Source organism: Centropristis striata, chromosome 10 (assembly GCF_030273125.1).
Source record: "Centropristis striata isolate RG_2023a ecotype Rhode Island chromosome 10, C.striata_1.0, whole genome shotgun sequence".
Classification (NCBI taxonomy): domain Eukaryota; kingdom Metazoa; phylum Chordata; class Actinopteri; order Perciformes; family Serranidae; genus Centropristis; species Centropristis striata.
The window spans coordinates 24968225-24984138 of record NC_081526.1 but is presented as its reverse complement, the minus strand read 5'-3'; the positions used below and the strand labels follow the sequence as shown (position 1 = coordinate 24984138).

Here is a 15914-nt window from a genome sequence, read left to right as displayed (position 1 = left end):
TTGATCTGTGCCTATCCCTTTAAATGCCTATTCTTTTATTTAATACAAAACACAATCACACCGGGAAAAAACTGACTTAATTTCTCATTTGTGTACTTTAATATGACATTTTAACAGTAGATTTTCAAGCTGATTTGACAGGTGAAGGGACTATCAGCATAAAGAGGGACAAGAGCAAACACCATCATCTTTAAGCAATATAAAGGTTTGCAGCCAGGTCAACTCTTCTAGTGTCTGTTGGAAGAAGGCTGCGGGAGACGAAACTTGGCCATCTCTACATCCAGATCTGCAAATGTGAAGGGGGTGTAGTTGTGATGCTGGTAGTTTTTATAAGTGCTGTTGTCAAAGGGCTCATCAGGCTCTGGAGGTGCCACTGCTGTAGCCTCTGCAGGAGTGGAAGAAAGAAAAAGACATGTCAGAGTGTGGAGTTGTGCACAAAGGCAAACATGCAAATGTTCCTGCAGTTCATGCGTTAAAACCTAAATTGCAAAAGGTTAGCCAAAACAATACTGGGTCTAATTTCGTCCCCCTGTCATGATTATTGATTTTCAAGTAACAAAAGCTGTAATTACAACCTGATCTAGGAATTTTCTGATTGGCTCCACCACAAGAACAAAATGTTGCTTGCTTTTTAAGAGATTTTTGAAGGGACAGCACATTTCCATTTTCACACATGCTGACAAAGGTGGTTTATTGTGGGGCATTTCCTATGGCGGTAGGCCACATTACCCCCTACAGCGAGGAGACACGCTGGTGTGAAAAGCCTCAAGAATCATGTTTGTAAGGGAAAAGTATGTTAAGATAAGCATGCTTGTAAACAATAACTGGAGCTCAAACTGGAGAAACCATGATACTGGGAGAGTTTGCATGAAATGGATTTTAAAAAGGCCACAAAGTCAAAATCATAGTGTGTTGGAAACGGGGCTTTGAAGGTATTGATTTAACAGAGGAGCAGAGTGGCCTTTAATTTACTCTAATATCTAAATCGGTTTGGAAAACCCCATAGCAGGCTGTTACAGTAAGGTTATAAACAATATGTGAGACCATGAAAAAATCTTACACATCCAATACACAGAGAAATACATTCAAAGACACATTTACATTTTTGCATTAACCAACACCATGCTTATCCCAGAAACTTTTGGATAAAGAAGAGATTCACAAAGTTCATTAAAAGAAAGAAATTAAACAGAGGTGACATTAATGACCAAGGTGAAGGTGGTATTGTTCCAGGAAGTAGGATTATTCCAATGGTGAGAAAAGAGTTGTGCAAAAAACTTAGACAAATAATCCTGCTTCCTGAAATACTTCCGTGGACTCCAAACACTCCCAGCTGCTGTCAGGGACAGGATACCTTTAAACATTAATGTAACACTGTAGAACCATGTGCACTCTAACATTACTGTTAGCAATAACATTACCTGGCACAATGAATCCAAACAACAGCATTATTACATGTAACCGTAACATTAATTCAGACAATATATAACCCACATTTCAAACAAACAGAGAAAATATAAATGATGTGAATAAGCCAAAGTGAGCAATAAATAAGTAAAATATAAGAGACATATTCTGGGAGTGAAGATGGAACTGCAGGGGGCTAAGCAAGAGATTTTAGAAAATAAAGATAGGTGGTAGATTCCTGAGTCACCAAAAGAGCGTAAGAAAGTAGAAAAGGTGGCAGAATTAGTGATTCACAATATGCAACAGGCAACATCTCTTTGATCATACAGTAACAGCATCAACGTAGTTGTGTGGGTGGGTCAAGGACAGATGAAAATGAACTTCAATTAACAGAATGCAAGTAAAAGACATGTAAAATGCAGGAAGGTCAGAAAGTAAAGGAAAGCAGCAGAAAGCCAGGCATGCATGGTTAAAGTACATGTGGCCTACACCCACATCATGCAAAACAACCAAACAGAAAACCAAGGCAATGGGAGGTTAGATGACAAAATGATGGTTTAGAAGGAAAACAAGGCTATTTAAAAGAATCCAGGGATTATATTTAAAAAGCTGTGAAAGCAACAATAAATAATGTATGTGAGGGAGTTGACACCTGGCTAAACAGTACAGAAAATGTGTTATGGCAGAGAGAGAGAAGTATGGTCATCTGAAGGGCTCAAAGATCCACAAAAGGTGGCAATATAGAGGGAGAGGGAGTGGGAGAGGGAGAGGTAGAAATTTGGAGAATAGGGTGGTGTAGTGTGTACCCTCAGATGGTTCAACCGCAGCGTCCGCCTGCAGATCCTCTCCTGCAGCTTCAGCTACGACTGGAGCTGGGTCCACCAGCTCCTCGGTGCTCTCCACTGGGGCAGAAACTTCAGCTGCAGCGTCAGCAGCTGCTTCAGTGGGGACAGCTTCAGCTTCAACAGGCTCTGCAGCAGCTTCTACAGGGGCAGCTTCAGCTTCAAGCACAGGCTCTGCAGCAGCTTCTACAGGGGCAGCTTCAGCTTCAAGCACAGGCTCTGCAGCAGCTTCTACAGGGGCGGCTTCAGCTATGACTGGAGCTGGGTCCACCAGCTCCTCTGTGCTCTCAACAGAGGCAGAAACTTCAGCTGCAGCATCAGCAGCTGCTTCAGCGGGGACAGCTTCAGCTTCTACAGGGGCAGCTTCAACCACAGACTCAGCAGCAGCTTCTACAGGGGCGGCTTCAGCTTCTACAGGCTCTACAGCAGCTTCTACAGGGGTGGCTTCAACCACGGACTCAGCAGCAGCTTCTACAGGGGCGGCTTCAGTTATAACTGGAGCTGGGTCCACCAGCTCCTCTGTGCTCTCCACAGGGGCAGAAACTTCAGCTGCAGCATCAGCAGCAACTGCTTCAGTTGGGACAGCTTCAGCTTCTACAGGGGCGGCTTCAGTTATAACTGGAGCTGGGTCCACCAGCTCCTCGGTGCTCTCCACGGGGGCAGAAACTTCAGCTGCAGCATCAACGGCAGCTGCTTCAGAGGGGACAGCTTCAGCTTTTACAGGCTCTGCAGCTGCTTCTACAGGGGCGGCTTCAGCAGCTGCAGGCTCTGACGCCACTTCAGAATTTTCAGAAGGGGCTTCAGCAGGCTCTGTGGCTTCTTCTGCTGGAGTTTCTACTTGGGCATCCAGGCTGGCAGGAGATGCAACATCTTCTTTTATCATTGCAGCTTCAGCTGATACTCCAAAGGCGGCAGTAGCTTCAGGTTGTGCTTCTGATGTGACCTCCTTGTTTTCTGACACCTCTGGTGGTGAGGTCTTGGTTTGAGTCTCCACTTCTGACTTCTTGTTGTCAGACTCCGAGTCTGAGTCTGAGTCCGAGTCCGAGTCCAAGTCCGAGTCCGAGTCGCTGGACGATGAGGAGGATGACCCGTCAGCTGCAGCATCACTAGGCTCAGAGGGGGCCGTGGCAGCTGGGACGGAGTCATCTGTAGTGGAGGCTGCAAGAGGAGTCTCATCTGGTGCTGAGGTTTTACTGCTTGTATTAACTAGGGGCTCAGCAGTTGGCGGAGCTGCATCAACTACAGGTGGAGCTGTGTCAGCAATAACCTGAGCAGCATCTGAGAAAGCAGCTGGAGCCTCTGATGCCTCTGGCTCGCCTACAGCTGGTGCACTGGTGACAGCCAAAGGCGCTGCAACTGTAATCACTTCTTCAGTGGCAGTGGGGATGGCAGCTGATTCAGTTACACCTGGAGACTGTGTTGGGAAAACTCCTGCCTCTGAAAGTTTAAGTGGGAAGACAACTGCTGTCTTGTAGGCAAGCAAGGTTGCTCTCTCATCTGGAGCCTCCACTGCTGAGGGAAAATGGTAAATGCGACAGAGATAAATAGTAGCAAACATTTATTTTAAAGTGTCATGTCGTACAAAGGGAGTCAAAGGTCCCTTGAACTTTATATTGCATCCAATTATGCTTTCCTGAAAAACATAAAGTTACTGTTAACCTTATTTACTCTATACACTATTTATAACCACAATAACCACAATCAAAAACACAAGCAATTTAACATTGAATTCTGGATGTAATGAATGACTGGAAGAGAAAGCAAATTTTAGACCGAGGCACATTTCCTGCACTGTAAAAAAACAAAAAAAGATTACACATTAAACTTTGTAATACAGTAATCAGCATAACTAAAACTTCATTAAGTAACAATGCAATATAAATCACCCAGAAAATTTTTAAACTTATAATAAAGACAACAGAATCAACAGGCCTTACTCTTGCTTGCAGCCTTTTTCTTTTTGGCTGGCTTGGTAGGCTCTTCAGCCTGAGTGCAGAACGACGGAGCCAAGCGAGTCCTCAGGACGCCCGAGCTCTCCAACTGGAGACTCTGCAGGAGAAAAACAGAACTTTCTGTATGAGGGCTTAACATACACAGACAACCAATACATCACTTAGCCTACATTAAACATTTTTTACATATCATTGCCCTGAGATCATACAACATTATCATACCTAGATTGTAATTTAATTGGTTTCTTTTTTGCTGTTATCTTTACCGGGGCTCTCACTGAGTCACTGCTGTTGTCATCATACCTGTAATCAAAGCAAGTAAAATGTGCCTCAAATGTGTTCTGGGTTAGGAGTGTTCCTTTATGACAATAAACTGAATATCTCTTTGGTTTGTGGACAAAACAAGAGATTTGAGGATGTCATCTTGTGGTTTGGGAAACACTGATTGATATTTTTCAACATTTCATTTACAGAACAACTAATTGATTATCGTTTAAATGATCGACAATGAAAAAAACTGTTATTTGCAGCCCTAACAGGAAGGTTCCATTTTGGCTGTAATTCAGTTTCAGTACTGCGTCTTCAGCAACGTAATCCACCACAAAGTAACCACAACACTTGGTGAGTTTACACGTGTAGCATGTAATCAATGTTAGCATGTAAAGCTAGCTAATGTTAGCCCAGTACAGATAAGCTTTGCTCGGATTACGTAACTAGCAATCAATGTGCTTCATGCAAAGTAATTTGTTTCCCTTTTGCAGTAAACAATAGCGACTGCTGGACATTGTCCAATACACAGAAGAAAATATACATTTTGTTTTGTAATGTTAATGTCCCCTTAGGGCTCTGATTGTAATGCACTTGGACCAACAACACTGGCTGCCTTCGACAGGACATCATAACATCTCTCACCATTATATAACATTTCGCCCGAAAAAACAGAACTGGGAAATTCTCCTGCTACACTGAAGTCAGCGTGTGTGTGGTTGTTCAGTTGGTAGGTAATGCTACATGGTGTTACCAAGCAGCATCCTCTGTGGCAGAAAAGTGAAATGCCACAACTGTAAATTTAACTTAAGGATGTCTACAAAAGGATGTGGTTATGATGGTGGGAGTAAATTATGACTGGCCTGGCTAACTGTCACCTATGAACAGTGAACTCTCTGCTGAGTTTATTTGTGCCTTTTAAAAGAGTCCACAATGAAAGCTCCTGGTCATGGCGAATGATTGAAATCCACCATGCCATCACAGGAACACCGTTCAATGCAAAGCCTCCCTGTGTACAACATATAATATCAGGAATGGACTCTCATCATGCATGAGCATCTGGAGCAGATTGGAAAGTGTATTATTAAGTTACAACAACTTCCTGTTTTGTGGCAAAATGCCATATTTCGCTGCCATGCCAGGCCCTCTCTTAAATAACAAACAAAACTGCAAATAACTTTTTATTAACATTAACATTCAGGGTTTTTTTCAGTCTTTTCCCCCCTGAAATATCCACACATATATACAAGCACTTATAAATACAAAGTACACACACACCCACACACATACGCATCTATAGCATTTACATAAAATCTGGCTGACTTGCTTATCAGCATATATGTATGGCCACACAATAACCCTCCTTCTACCTATTAACTATCAGAAATCAATGTTAACAACAACTAGTGTTGTAAATATCTACTCTTTATTTTATTTTTTTGATTATTTACCTAATTTTCTGTTTAAGTTGTTTGACCTTTTCTTGTTCTGTAAATAAAAATAAAGTTGTCCTCCAAAAGTGTGTGTGGTTTTTTTTGCGCACACAACACTGAAACAGTGTGCAGTGAATTTGTCCTCTGTATTTAAGCCATCCTTTACAGACCAGTGAACACACCATGCAGCAGATTTCTGCACCCGGGGAGCAGTGGGTGGTCAGGTGCCTTGCTCAAGGGCACTTCTGTCCTTAACCTGGCAGTCCTGGGATTGAAACCGGCTACGCTCCAGTTAAAAGCTTGATTCTCTAACCTCATCACAAAGTTCTTCAGATGGTACTGACCAACTTTTAAGTCGATTGGGTTAAAGCTCTAGGAGGAGTTTGGAAACGGCAAAAATGAGCTAAAATTGGTATTCAGTCCAGATGGCCGACTTCCTGTTGGGTCTATTGTATGGGTCCAAAGGGGTTTTTGGTCTCAGCATGTTACAACTGCCTACCGAATTTCATTCGTCTATGTGAAAGCTCACCATTGGATTCTACTCATTTAAACATTGTAGGAGGGACCACTGAGGTATTTCACCAAACCCATTTGCGAGACCCCTTACAAAATTTTCACAATACATGAGAGGTGTGCACAGTTTCACAACTATTCGAGTCGGATAAAACCTCCAAAAAGTCAATTCATTTGGTACAAAATAATAATAATAATAATAATAATAATAATTGCCAAATACAGGTTGTTATTCCTGTGCAGGTGTTTGTTAAACAGTAACTGGTTACAGAGAGAAAACACTGATAACTATTTGCAGCCTTTATTATTACTAATATTAGTGCATGGCTGTATGTGTGCAGACACAAACAGCTGATCCAGCTGAAGTGGCTTTGTGTGAAGCTACAGAGGAAAGGACGTCTCACGTGTCTTAAAACTTTTCCCATTCCCAGTAGGGGGGACTAAGGCGCAAGGAAAAGACGCAATTTTGCATCCACGCTTCCATCACTTGCTTACACCAGATAGGACAAGTTAGCTGTTAGCAAGCTGGTGTTAGCTATGTGTTAGCAAGCTAAGGCACCTGCAAACATAATATTAGATAGCCAGATTAGAGCGGCATCAATTATTTGATTAATCGAACAATAATCGATCATTAAATTAATCGTCAACTATTTTGATAATCGAATCATTAGTTTGAGGAGTCCAAATTCTCTGATTTCAGCTTCTTCAATGTAAATATTTCTGGTTTCTTTGTTCCTTTCTAGGGCTGGGCGATATATCAATATAAAAGATATATCGATATATTTTTAAATGTGATACGGAATTTAACCATATTGCATATATCGATATAGTTCAATTTTTTTTCTCTCTTTATATATAAATGCTGCCCTTACTAGGGGTTGTCATATTTAGTTCTTTTGTAAAGAACTAACTACTTTACTTTTGTAAATTCTTTTCTCATATAAATATATTTATTTCAGAAAAAAGAATAGCCTATTTTATTTCATTGACTATTTTTATTTAAGATTTTTTTATTTATTTAAATGTGCACTTTATGGAGCTTTGATTTTTTAAAAAGGTACTCCTTTTGATATACAGTATTTATGTTCACTTAAATAAACAGTTTCAATAAAACTACTTGTGACATGTCATATTTGGCTTTGACTTGACTGAACATTTGCTCTCATCTCTTTGGGATAAAAATATCAGGAAATATATCGTACATCGATATTCAGCCTAAATATATCGGGATATGACTTTTGGGCCATATCCCCCAGCCCTATTCCTTTATGACAATAAACTGAATATCTCTTTGGTTTGTGGACAAAACAAAAGATTTGAGGACGTCATCTTATGGTTTGGGAAACACTAATTGATATTTTTCAACATTTTATTCACCAAACAACGAATCGAATAATCATTTAAATAATCGACAGATTAATCAATAATGAAAATAATCGTTAGTTGCGGCCCTAAGCCAGATAGGTCTGTATCCAATTGTGTCCTCTAAAAAGTTCAGTTTTACGGTTCGTCAGCTTGTAAAAATGTAGTTCTGAGTTCTTTACCTTGTTGGTGAAGCATTTCTCCACACAGTTTGCTCTCTGACTCATAATAAAGTCACTGACTCTTAATAAAGTCTCTGATTCATAATAAAGTCAGTGAAAGACATGGATTGTTGTCTGTCCGGTGGGGGCGGGGCTTCAAGTAAACTCTTTAACCGGAAAAATTTAGTTTTCGCATTGAATAAAAAATAGTTAAGGTGTATTATCTCAGAAGTCGTCAGGTGTGTTCAATGAGATAACGAACTACTGTATATCCTTTTTCCGTGGTGGAGTTAAGAACATCTCAGGGTCAGTAGGAAGGAGACTCTGGCACTGAGTCAATGTTTCATGTCCACTGAAACACATTAACTGTACACCAGTCTATCTGGATGTTCGGCATCTAAACAGACCAATTGTAACACACTTGGGAGGCAATTCAATCCTTTTTACCTTGAGGGAGCCCAGTCGCCCTAACCGCAGCAAGGAGGTCGCCATGTCGTGTTCCCAGTGTTATGCTCCGACCGGAAACTATGAGCTGAAAACAACAGTTCCACAGAGGTGCTGGTGTGAATCTAGAATGGGTATGACGAGTTTATGGTATTGACAAAACTAAACGAACTGAACACTTTCCTGATACTTCCCTGCACTAAGAAGCGAGTTTAAAATACCCAGGGAATCTTTCTGTAATCAGGCTTTACTAAACATAATGCACCAATCAGGCAAAGGGCGCTACGAGGCTGGTTATCCACTGCACGTTAACCAGGGTTTCCCAATCTAGTTATGGGCGCGTTCACATAAAACGTGTTTGCAGCATGTGATCAGTCACAAAAACGGACAAGTTTACTATATTACCGAAATAAATAAGAATATGACACAACGACAAAGTTTAATGTATAATCAAGGTTACAGCACAAACAATACTTGTTTAATATAATATAATATAATATAATATAATATAATATAATATAATATTACTGAGTTTCCCCTCGGGGATAAATCATTTTGATTTCACTGACTGTCTGAATGTATTCTAGATTTATATAATCGATGCAAAATAAATAACAATCTGGCACAGCCAGACGAAGCTGCTGGACAGAAGAACATGCACGCATTAACTAGTATGTGGACTCTATTTGCCATGTTAACATATCACGAGTAGATCTGACTATAATTACATCATGTGTATTTCATTAATTGTGTTGCTTAGATCATCTTACAGCACGTTAGACAGCAGAGCCCTTTGGGTCAATAGTGGAGACTGTGCTTTTTTCTTCTTCTTTTGGGTTTTTTGGCGGTTGGCAAAGCAACTTAAAGGTGCATTAACGCCACCATCTGGATTGGAGTGCGTGGCACGAGATAATAGCAAGAAAAAAAGGAGAGTCGAGTTTCGCTTATGCTTCCTATGCATCAGAAGACTTTGAAAATATTTGGAAAAGACTCCTGGAAGACATCAGCTCACACCTGCTCACATCTAAAGACAAGTGTTTAGAGTTTTTAGTCTTACACTGAGATTTTAGACAGACTGGGAATCTTTCAGGGTCACTATTTACAAGACTACAACTAGATTCTTTTAGCATTTTTTACCCTCCATGCATTTTTTTCCTCATCATGCTCTTAGTAAAAACTTACAAATGTAGGAAAAGCAGCTTTTGGCTCCAGCTGCTCTAGTGTGTGCAGTGGTTTGTGATTAAAAAATCTGTTTTTCTGACATGAAAAGTTGACTATTTTACAGTAAAAATAGATATAAGGAAGAATAAAGGAAAAGGAACATTTAGAAATGAATTCATGATATACATTTATGTCCTATTTATTTATAATGTGTTTAATTGAATAATTATATTTATCAGCTCTATCAACTTTTCAACTTTCATTTATTTAATCATACATTAATTATCGATTATTTATTACTTATTTATGTATACATTTATTTATACATTTTAACTGGGTCTCCTTACTGTTCTCTTTACTAAGAAACAGCGCCCCCCAAAAATCTAATTATATGACATCACTATATTGTTATTTAGGACTGAGCTTACTAGCATTATTGTGATGTTCTTTTTTCCTGTGGAAGTGGTTTTACTGGCCGTTCTGGAACCGAGGACCTTTCCCCCGCTCATCTATTGGTTGGTGATTGTGTTACGTCACTGAGACTTGAGATAATATCAAACACGTTTCCTATGACTAGGAAAAGACTGATATGAAACCGAGCAGATTACTACCTTAAACTTAACGATGGAGATGACGGGAGCGCCGTGACTCCATTACATTACATGTCATTTAGCAGACGCTTTTGTCCAAAGCGACTTACAATAAGTGCATTCAACCTGATGGTACTAGACATAGACCATAGGAATCGAGTAAGTACATAACTTTAAGAGCTAACTGTCATTGCTAAGGAGTGCTATATGTTAAAGAAGAAAAGAAGAGAAAAGAATAAGAATTTTTTTTTTTTTTTTAAATATATATATCTGTTAGGTGACCATGACTTAACCGAGGTATTGTTGGAAGAGATAGGTCTTCAGCCTGCGGCGGAAGATGTCCAGGCTGTCTGAGGTCCTGATGTCGGTGGGGAGCTCGTTCCACCATTTGGGAGCCAAGACAGAGAAAAGTCTGGAGGAGGTTTTGAGGCGAGTTGACCCACGCAAGGTGGGAGTCGCCAGCTGTTTGGCTGATGCAGAGCGTAGAGGACGGGCAGGGGTGTAGAGTTTGACAAGGTCCTGGATGTAAGTAGGACCTGAACCGTTAGCAGCAGAGTACGCCAGAGCTAGAGTCTTGAAGCGTATCCGCGCAGCCACTGGTAGCCAATGGAGGGAGCGGAGGAGGGGTGTTGTGTGTGAAAATTTGGGAAGATTGAAGACCAATCGAGCAGCTGCATTAAAACTCCTAGATTTACTAAAGACTTTCAGTTTTTAGTCTGGGACTGGGGAAATCATTTGGTGTAAGCCCAGCATAAGTTAGATCAGTTTCTCTTTCAAACTTGTGTTGGGCCCTAAAAGAATATCACGATATTCCAGAGTATTTGCAATAACGATATTCTCGACAATATGACAAAATACTGAAAAATATATAGAAAATATGTTTTTTTTTAAATATGTCTGTCTGAATAAAAATCGTACAACAAAATAAAATCAACCATAAATTTAAACTGTAGTTTAAAGTGCAAATCTCAACAGTTGCCAAATAAAATTTCAAAAATGACTCTTGACTCCTCAGCAAAATGGAACTATTAGAAAAATGATGTGCTTTAGCAGGCTCAATTTTAGGAATATACTGGGGATGTTGGTATTATATTAAACTAGAAGATCTAAGGAATGTTGGATGTGGCACGGTGATTTTTAAAGCAGTCATGTGACCTCTGAGGTCATGCTATCTGAATGGCTCTCTTGGTTCCCACAAGTCTCCTCTTTACATACATGGCTACTTCATGCTGATAACATGCAGTTTTAAGGCAAAAACCACATTGTTTTTCTCATGCATTACAATGTGCTATTTCCGCCGACTGTATTTTAAAATTTGTGCATACTGGGGTCCTTAAACAGGCTTTGAGTTACATAAACTGGGTAATATTGGAAAGCTAGAGACTCTTGTGTATTCAATGAGCCCAGTTTTCTTCATGTGGGATGATGTTAGTCATCAGTAGTAGCCAGTTCAGAGGTGTGCAGCTTTAGCTATATTGACAGTAAGAGGTTTCTCAGCAGAAAACAGAAGTCCTTGTCGTTCAATAGCTGAAAACACAGAAATCTTCAATATGACTGCAGGCTTTTCTATTAGGGTTCTGTTTCTGCACTGCCTGGCCTCTTCTGCAAATGTATCTACGTAAACTCCTATATGTTTCAGCCTTTCCTAAGTTGTTGACAGCCTTTTTTGTCCCCACTGTTCAAAACTGGTATCTCTGGTATAGTTCCTTCCTATTCCACCCATTCTCCTAATCATGCCCCATACATCTGAAAGCTGTACTTGTCTTCCAATACTATTGCAATATGCCTCCAGAATTTACATTTTTGAGTTCTCCTTCTTCTCCTTACTATAGCCTGGGCCCTTTTGTACTGGATCAAAAGGCTTGCTTACGCTTAGTACTTTCTAAAAACTTTTTGGAAAGCAGTGTTTTGGCTCCACCCACTAGTTAGTTCCCCACAGCCTGTGTTCCCATACAGGTACTTTTGTAGTGGCTAACCGACAAGGCAAGCAGTGTTGCTATTTTTAGCGAATATTCAGACCCCTCTAGCGTTTTTTAAAGAAGTGACTAGTGACAAATCTAGCGTCATTTTCTGGTGTTATTGGAGACTTTTGGATACTCGATCCTGCTCTTCTTTACGAGTAGCAGGCGTCGTCCCAAAGCACTCACGAGCGGCCCAGTCCTCCAGCTGCAGTCAGCAGAGCAGGAGATGTTAACCCCTCAGCATCCAATTTGCACCAGTCTGCAAATGAGTCCGTAGCAGCTCAGAAAAGTACCTACCAGATCGATCAGCAAGGGGATCCACAGAAGGCGGAAGTGAGGACGGGGCAGGTGTGAAATTGAACCTGTCAAAGAACAGTGACCAGCTGACCTGTCTGGAGTTCAGTCTCTTGGCAGGTTGAATGTATTCCAGGTTCCGATTATCAGTCCATACGATGAATGGCACCATGGCTCCCTCTAACCAACGGTACCACTCCTCCAAGGCCAGTTTCACCGCCAGAAGCTCCAGGTTACCAATATCATAATTCCTCTCAGCGGGAGTTGGACGGCAAGAGAAAAAAACGCATGGTTGGACCTTGTGGTCGACGGTGGATCGCTGAGAAAGAATCCCTCCCACCCCCACGCTGAATGCTCCCACCTCCAAAATGAACTGGTGCTCAGGGTCAGGGATCTGGAGGATGTGAGCAGTGGAAAAGTGAGTCTTGAGGGTGTCAAAGGCACCTTGAGGCAGAGTGGACTTTTATTTATTGAAATACCTTCTGAGGGCAGCATTGCATGGTTCTCTCGGCCGCCCAATCAGAGACAGCAGGAGGCGGGACCTTACAGTATTTTCCATCCAACATTCTTTTGGAGCAGCCAATGAATGAGGACATTTTTTAGTTTGCTTATATGTCTTATATTATTTCTCAATATAATTGCGGGTCATGTATTGTTTCAAAGTGTGATGAACTATTTAATTATATCTCATGACGCTCATGTAATCATGACTAATCACAATGTCCTGTCCTTTGCTTGTGCTGTGTTATCTTGTGACTGACGCTGTGTGGTTGGGACATAATAATGACATATGCTAATTATGTGTTCTCTTACATGATATCCTCTTATGGACTGAACAAATAATATCTTGTTCTTTGTCTTTTGCTTATCATTATTAACATTGCTGATTTGGGGTATTAAACACCCTGATTCTTGATGAGAAACCATCTGGAACACAAGCTTTTACACCTTTAAAGGAAACAAAAATGTATTTTGAAACTACATTGTCATTTGTTATTCATTAAAAAGACTAGTAGTGCCCATATTTATTTCCTTATTCATATCTCTTAGAAACTTTTCAGATTTTTGGGTTTGCAATGCATTAAGTGCAGATCGTGCAATCAAAACTTTGTCCCGGCTTTCCTTGGTTTGTTTATGCTCAGACTCTGCATCCTGCAGCTTTATTTCAAGCCTTCACTGTTCTTTAGTTATTTTCTTCTTTCTGGCAGCACAGTAGGATAGCATCATGCCATGCAGATAGGCTTTTATAGTTTCCTTAGTTTGGTTTATTATACACCTCCTGGTGCAACCTAGACACATCATCAGTGATGTAACCTGGGGTCATTGGGTGTTTCGGGTATTTCAACATCAGACATCCTCGCCCAGGTGACCCAGCCGAGGGTGATCAGTCTCCGGCTTGTGTCTAGGTAGCTTGTATGGCCCACGGATCACCCCTCTTGATCCACAACCATCTTGATGCCTTCTCAGCAGCATCAGTAGTGGTCCTGATGACTTTCTTGCTGTGCAGTCCCCTTATGCTCAACACCTTGAGAGCCCTGCGAACCCACGGCATCCAACCTCAACGGGGTTACATCGGGTCTTCCATCCGTTGCGTCTGCATTCGCTTGCCAGCTCTTCATACTTGGCCCTCTTCCTCTCAAATGCCTCCTCCATCCGGTCTTCCCAGGGCACAGTCAACTCCAACAATATCACCTGCCTTGTTGATTCAGACATGAGAACCAAGTCCGGCCTGAGTGTGGTTACTGTGATGGTCTCTGGGAACTTGAGCTGTTTCCCCAGGTTCACCTTCAGCTGCCAGTCCCTAGCAGTGGCCAGGAGCCCCGCTGCTTGGCTTGCGCATTGTTGTGGCTTCTCTCCAGCTTTAACAAAGCTGATGGGGTGCCTAGCTGGCTGTTGTTGCTTACTGAGAGAGATCCCTGTGCAGATGGTATCTGCTATGACCCTCAGCACCTGGGCAGCAGCTAAGGATGTGCTCCAGTGATCCTCTCTTCTGGCACAGCGGGCAGGCGGGTGTTTCTGCCAGTCCCCAACAGAAGAGGTTGGATGGGCTGGGGAGGACATCGACGCAACTGATCCCACCAGCACACTGCGGCGTAGTCGTGCTTCAGCTCGCTCCACCACATCCTGGGCTCTCCACTTCCGGCCAGTCCGCACTTCAATCCCAGCTGAGGAGACTTTGGTGTCACTCAAGTCTCTATACAGCAGCACCTCTCTTGCACGGGTGACCATGAACTCCTCCGTCAGACTGCTGAAGGGAAGTCGCAGCTTGTTCTTATTCCCATACAAGGCTATGCTGCTAAGGCTACGTGGTAGGCCTAACCACCTGCGAAGGTAGCCACTGACCTTTCTCTCGAAGCTCTCAACGGTGGTTAGTGGGACGTCGTAGACCAGCAGTGGCCAGAGGAGGCGTGGGAGGATGCCATGCTGGTATATCCAGGCTTTAAACTTGCCTGGTAGCCCTGACTTGTCCACTGCCACTAGCCAGGTTCCCAGTTCCCTGCTCGTCGCCTGGAGCGCTGTAGTGTCCTTCAGGGTGCCATCGAAGACTTTTCCCAGACTCTTCACTGGCTTCTCTGAGACGGATGGAATCTGGACACCTCCCAGCGAGAAACGGAACTTGTCTGTGACCTTGCCCTTCTTCACCACCAGGGAACGGGACTTGGCTGGCTTGAAGTCCATACGTGCCCAGCTGATGAGCCTCTCCAGGCCCTGGAGAACCCACATGCAGCCTGGTACCGATGTTATGGTAACAGTAAGGTAATCCATAAAAGCTCTGATGGGAGGCTGATGTACACCTGACTTGGTGAGGGGTCCTCTGCACTCCACCTCTGCTGACTTGACAACCATGTTCATGGCTAAGGCAAACAGAATCACTGAGACTGTGCACCCAGTGATTATGCCCTTCTCCAGCCGATGTGATGCTGATGTTGCTGTTCCAGAGGTGACTCTCAAACTGAAGCAGTTGTAATAGTCCAGTATGAGGTTTCTGATCTTGCCTGGAACATGATGCTGGTCGAGTGAGGTCTCCACCAGCTTCTGTGGAATAGACCCATAGGCATTGGACAAGTTGGAGTTTTGTCAGGTCCCTCCTTATGTTGCTACAGAGCTCTGCAAGCCCGGCCTTCTCTTCTTCTCTTGCCTGCTTGTACTGCCGTCCCAGCAGTCTGAGCTCTTGCCGCAGTTGGTTGATCTTCTTCTGTCGTCGGTTTGGCTCCCCTTCACCGCTGGTAGGGTGCCACTCTTTGGTGCCAAATCTCTCAGCGGCAATGCTGACAATCATTGCGCTCATTATGCGCAACTTCTGATCAGCATCCCCTCTGGCTGTGGCTTCGAGAACCTGATTGACATCCTCATCGAACTGGCACCACTCTTTCACCTTGTTGGCTGAATGCTTACTGGAATTATTAATAGAAATCTCAATTGATATCAGGGCATGATTACATAAATGGATGTTGCCAATATTGCTATTTGCTACAAGCTCAGCACATATTTGAGATACCAACAAAAAAATCAATTCTGGAATATGT

At 42.3% G+C, this 15914-nt stretch overlaps 1 protein-coding gene and 1 pseudogene across 2 annotated transcripts; both read right to left on the bottom strand.

The window, feature by feature from the left end:
• Positions 1-76: 76 nt before the first annotated feature.
• Positions 77-9205, bottom strand: ndufv3 (NADH:ubiquinone oxidoreductase subunit V3). 2 transcript variants are annotated; one of them, XM_059343495.1, is made up of 5 exons: positions 9152-9205; positions 8385-8469; positions 4187-4298; positions 2214-3761; positions 77-385 (listed from the first exon to the last, which is right to left on the bottom strand). In XM_059343495.1, the coding sequence occupies exons 2-5, from the start codon at positions 8427-8429 to the stop codon at positions 228-230; spliced, it is 1863 nt and encodes a 620-aa protein (XP_059199478.1). In that variant the 5' UTR covers positions 8430-8469; positions 9152-9205; the 3' UTR covers positions 77-227. The 2 variants fall into 2 exon arrangements, with proteins under 2 accessions (XP_059199478.1, XP_059199479.1); XM_059343496.1 differs by having other exon boundaries at positions 2214-3758.
• A 4584-nt stretch (positions 9206-13789) lies between these two features.
• LOC131978600 (uncharacterized) lies at positions 13790-15667 on the bottom strand (annotated as a pseudogene).
• Between the last annotated feature and the right edge of the window lie 247 nt (positions 15668-15914).

Coding starts and splice junctions, on each gene's coding strand:
- ndufv3 (XM_059343495.1), bottom strand. CDS start 8,429: ATGGCGACCTCCTTGCTGCGGTTAGGGCGACTGGGCTCCCTCAAG. Junction 4,299..8,384: donor GGCGACTGGGCTCCCTCAAG/GTAAAAAGGATT, acceptor TTTCTCCTGCAG/AGTCTCCAGTTGGAGAGCTC. Junction 386..2,213: donor TGCGGTTGAACCATCTGAGG/GTACACACTACA, acceptor CCACTCCTGCAG/AGGCTACAGCAGTGGCACCT.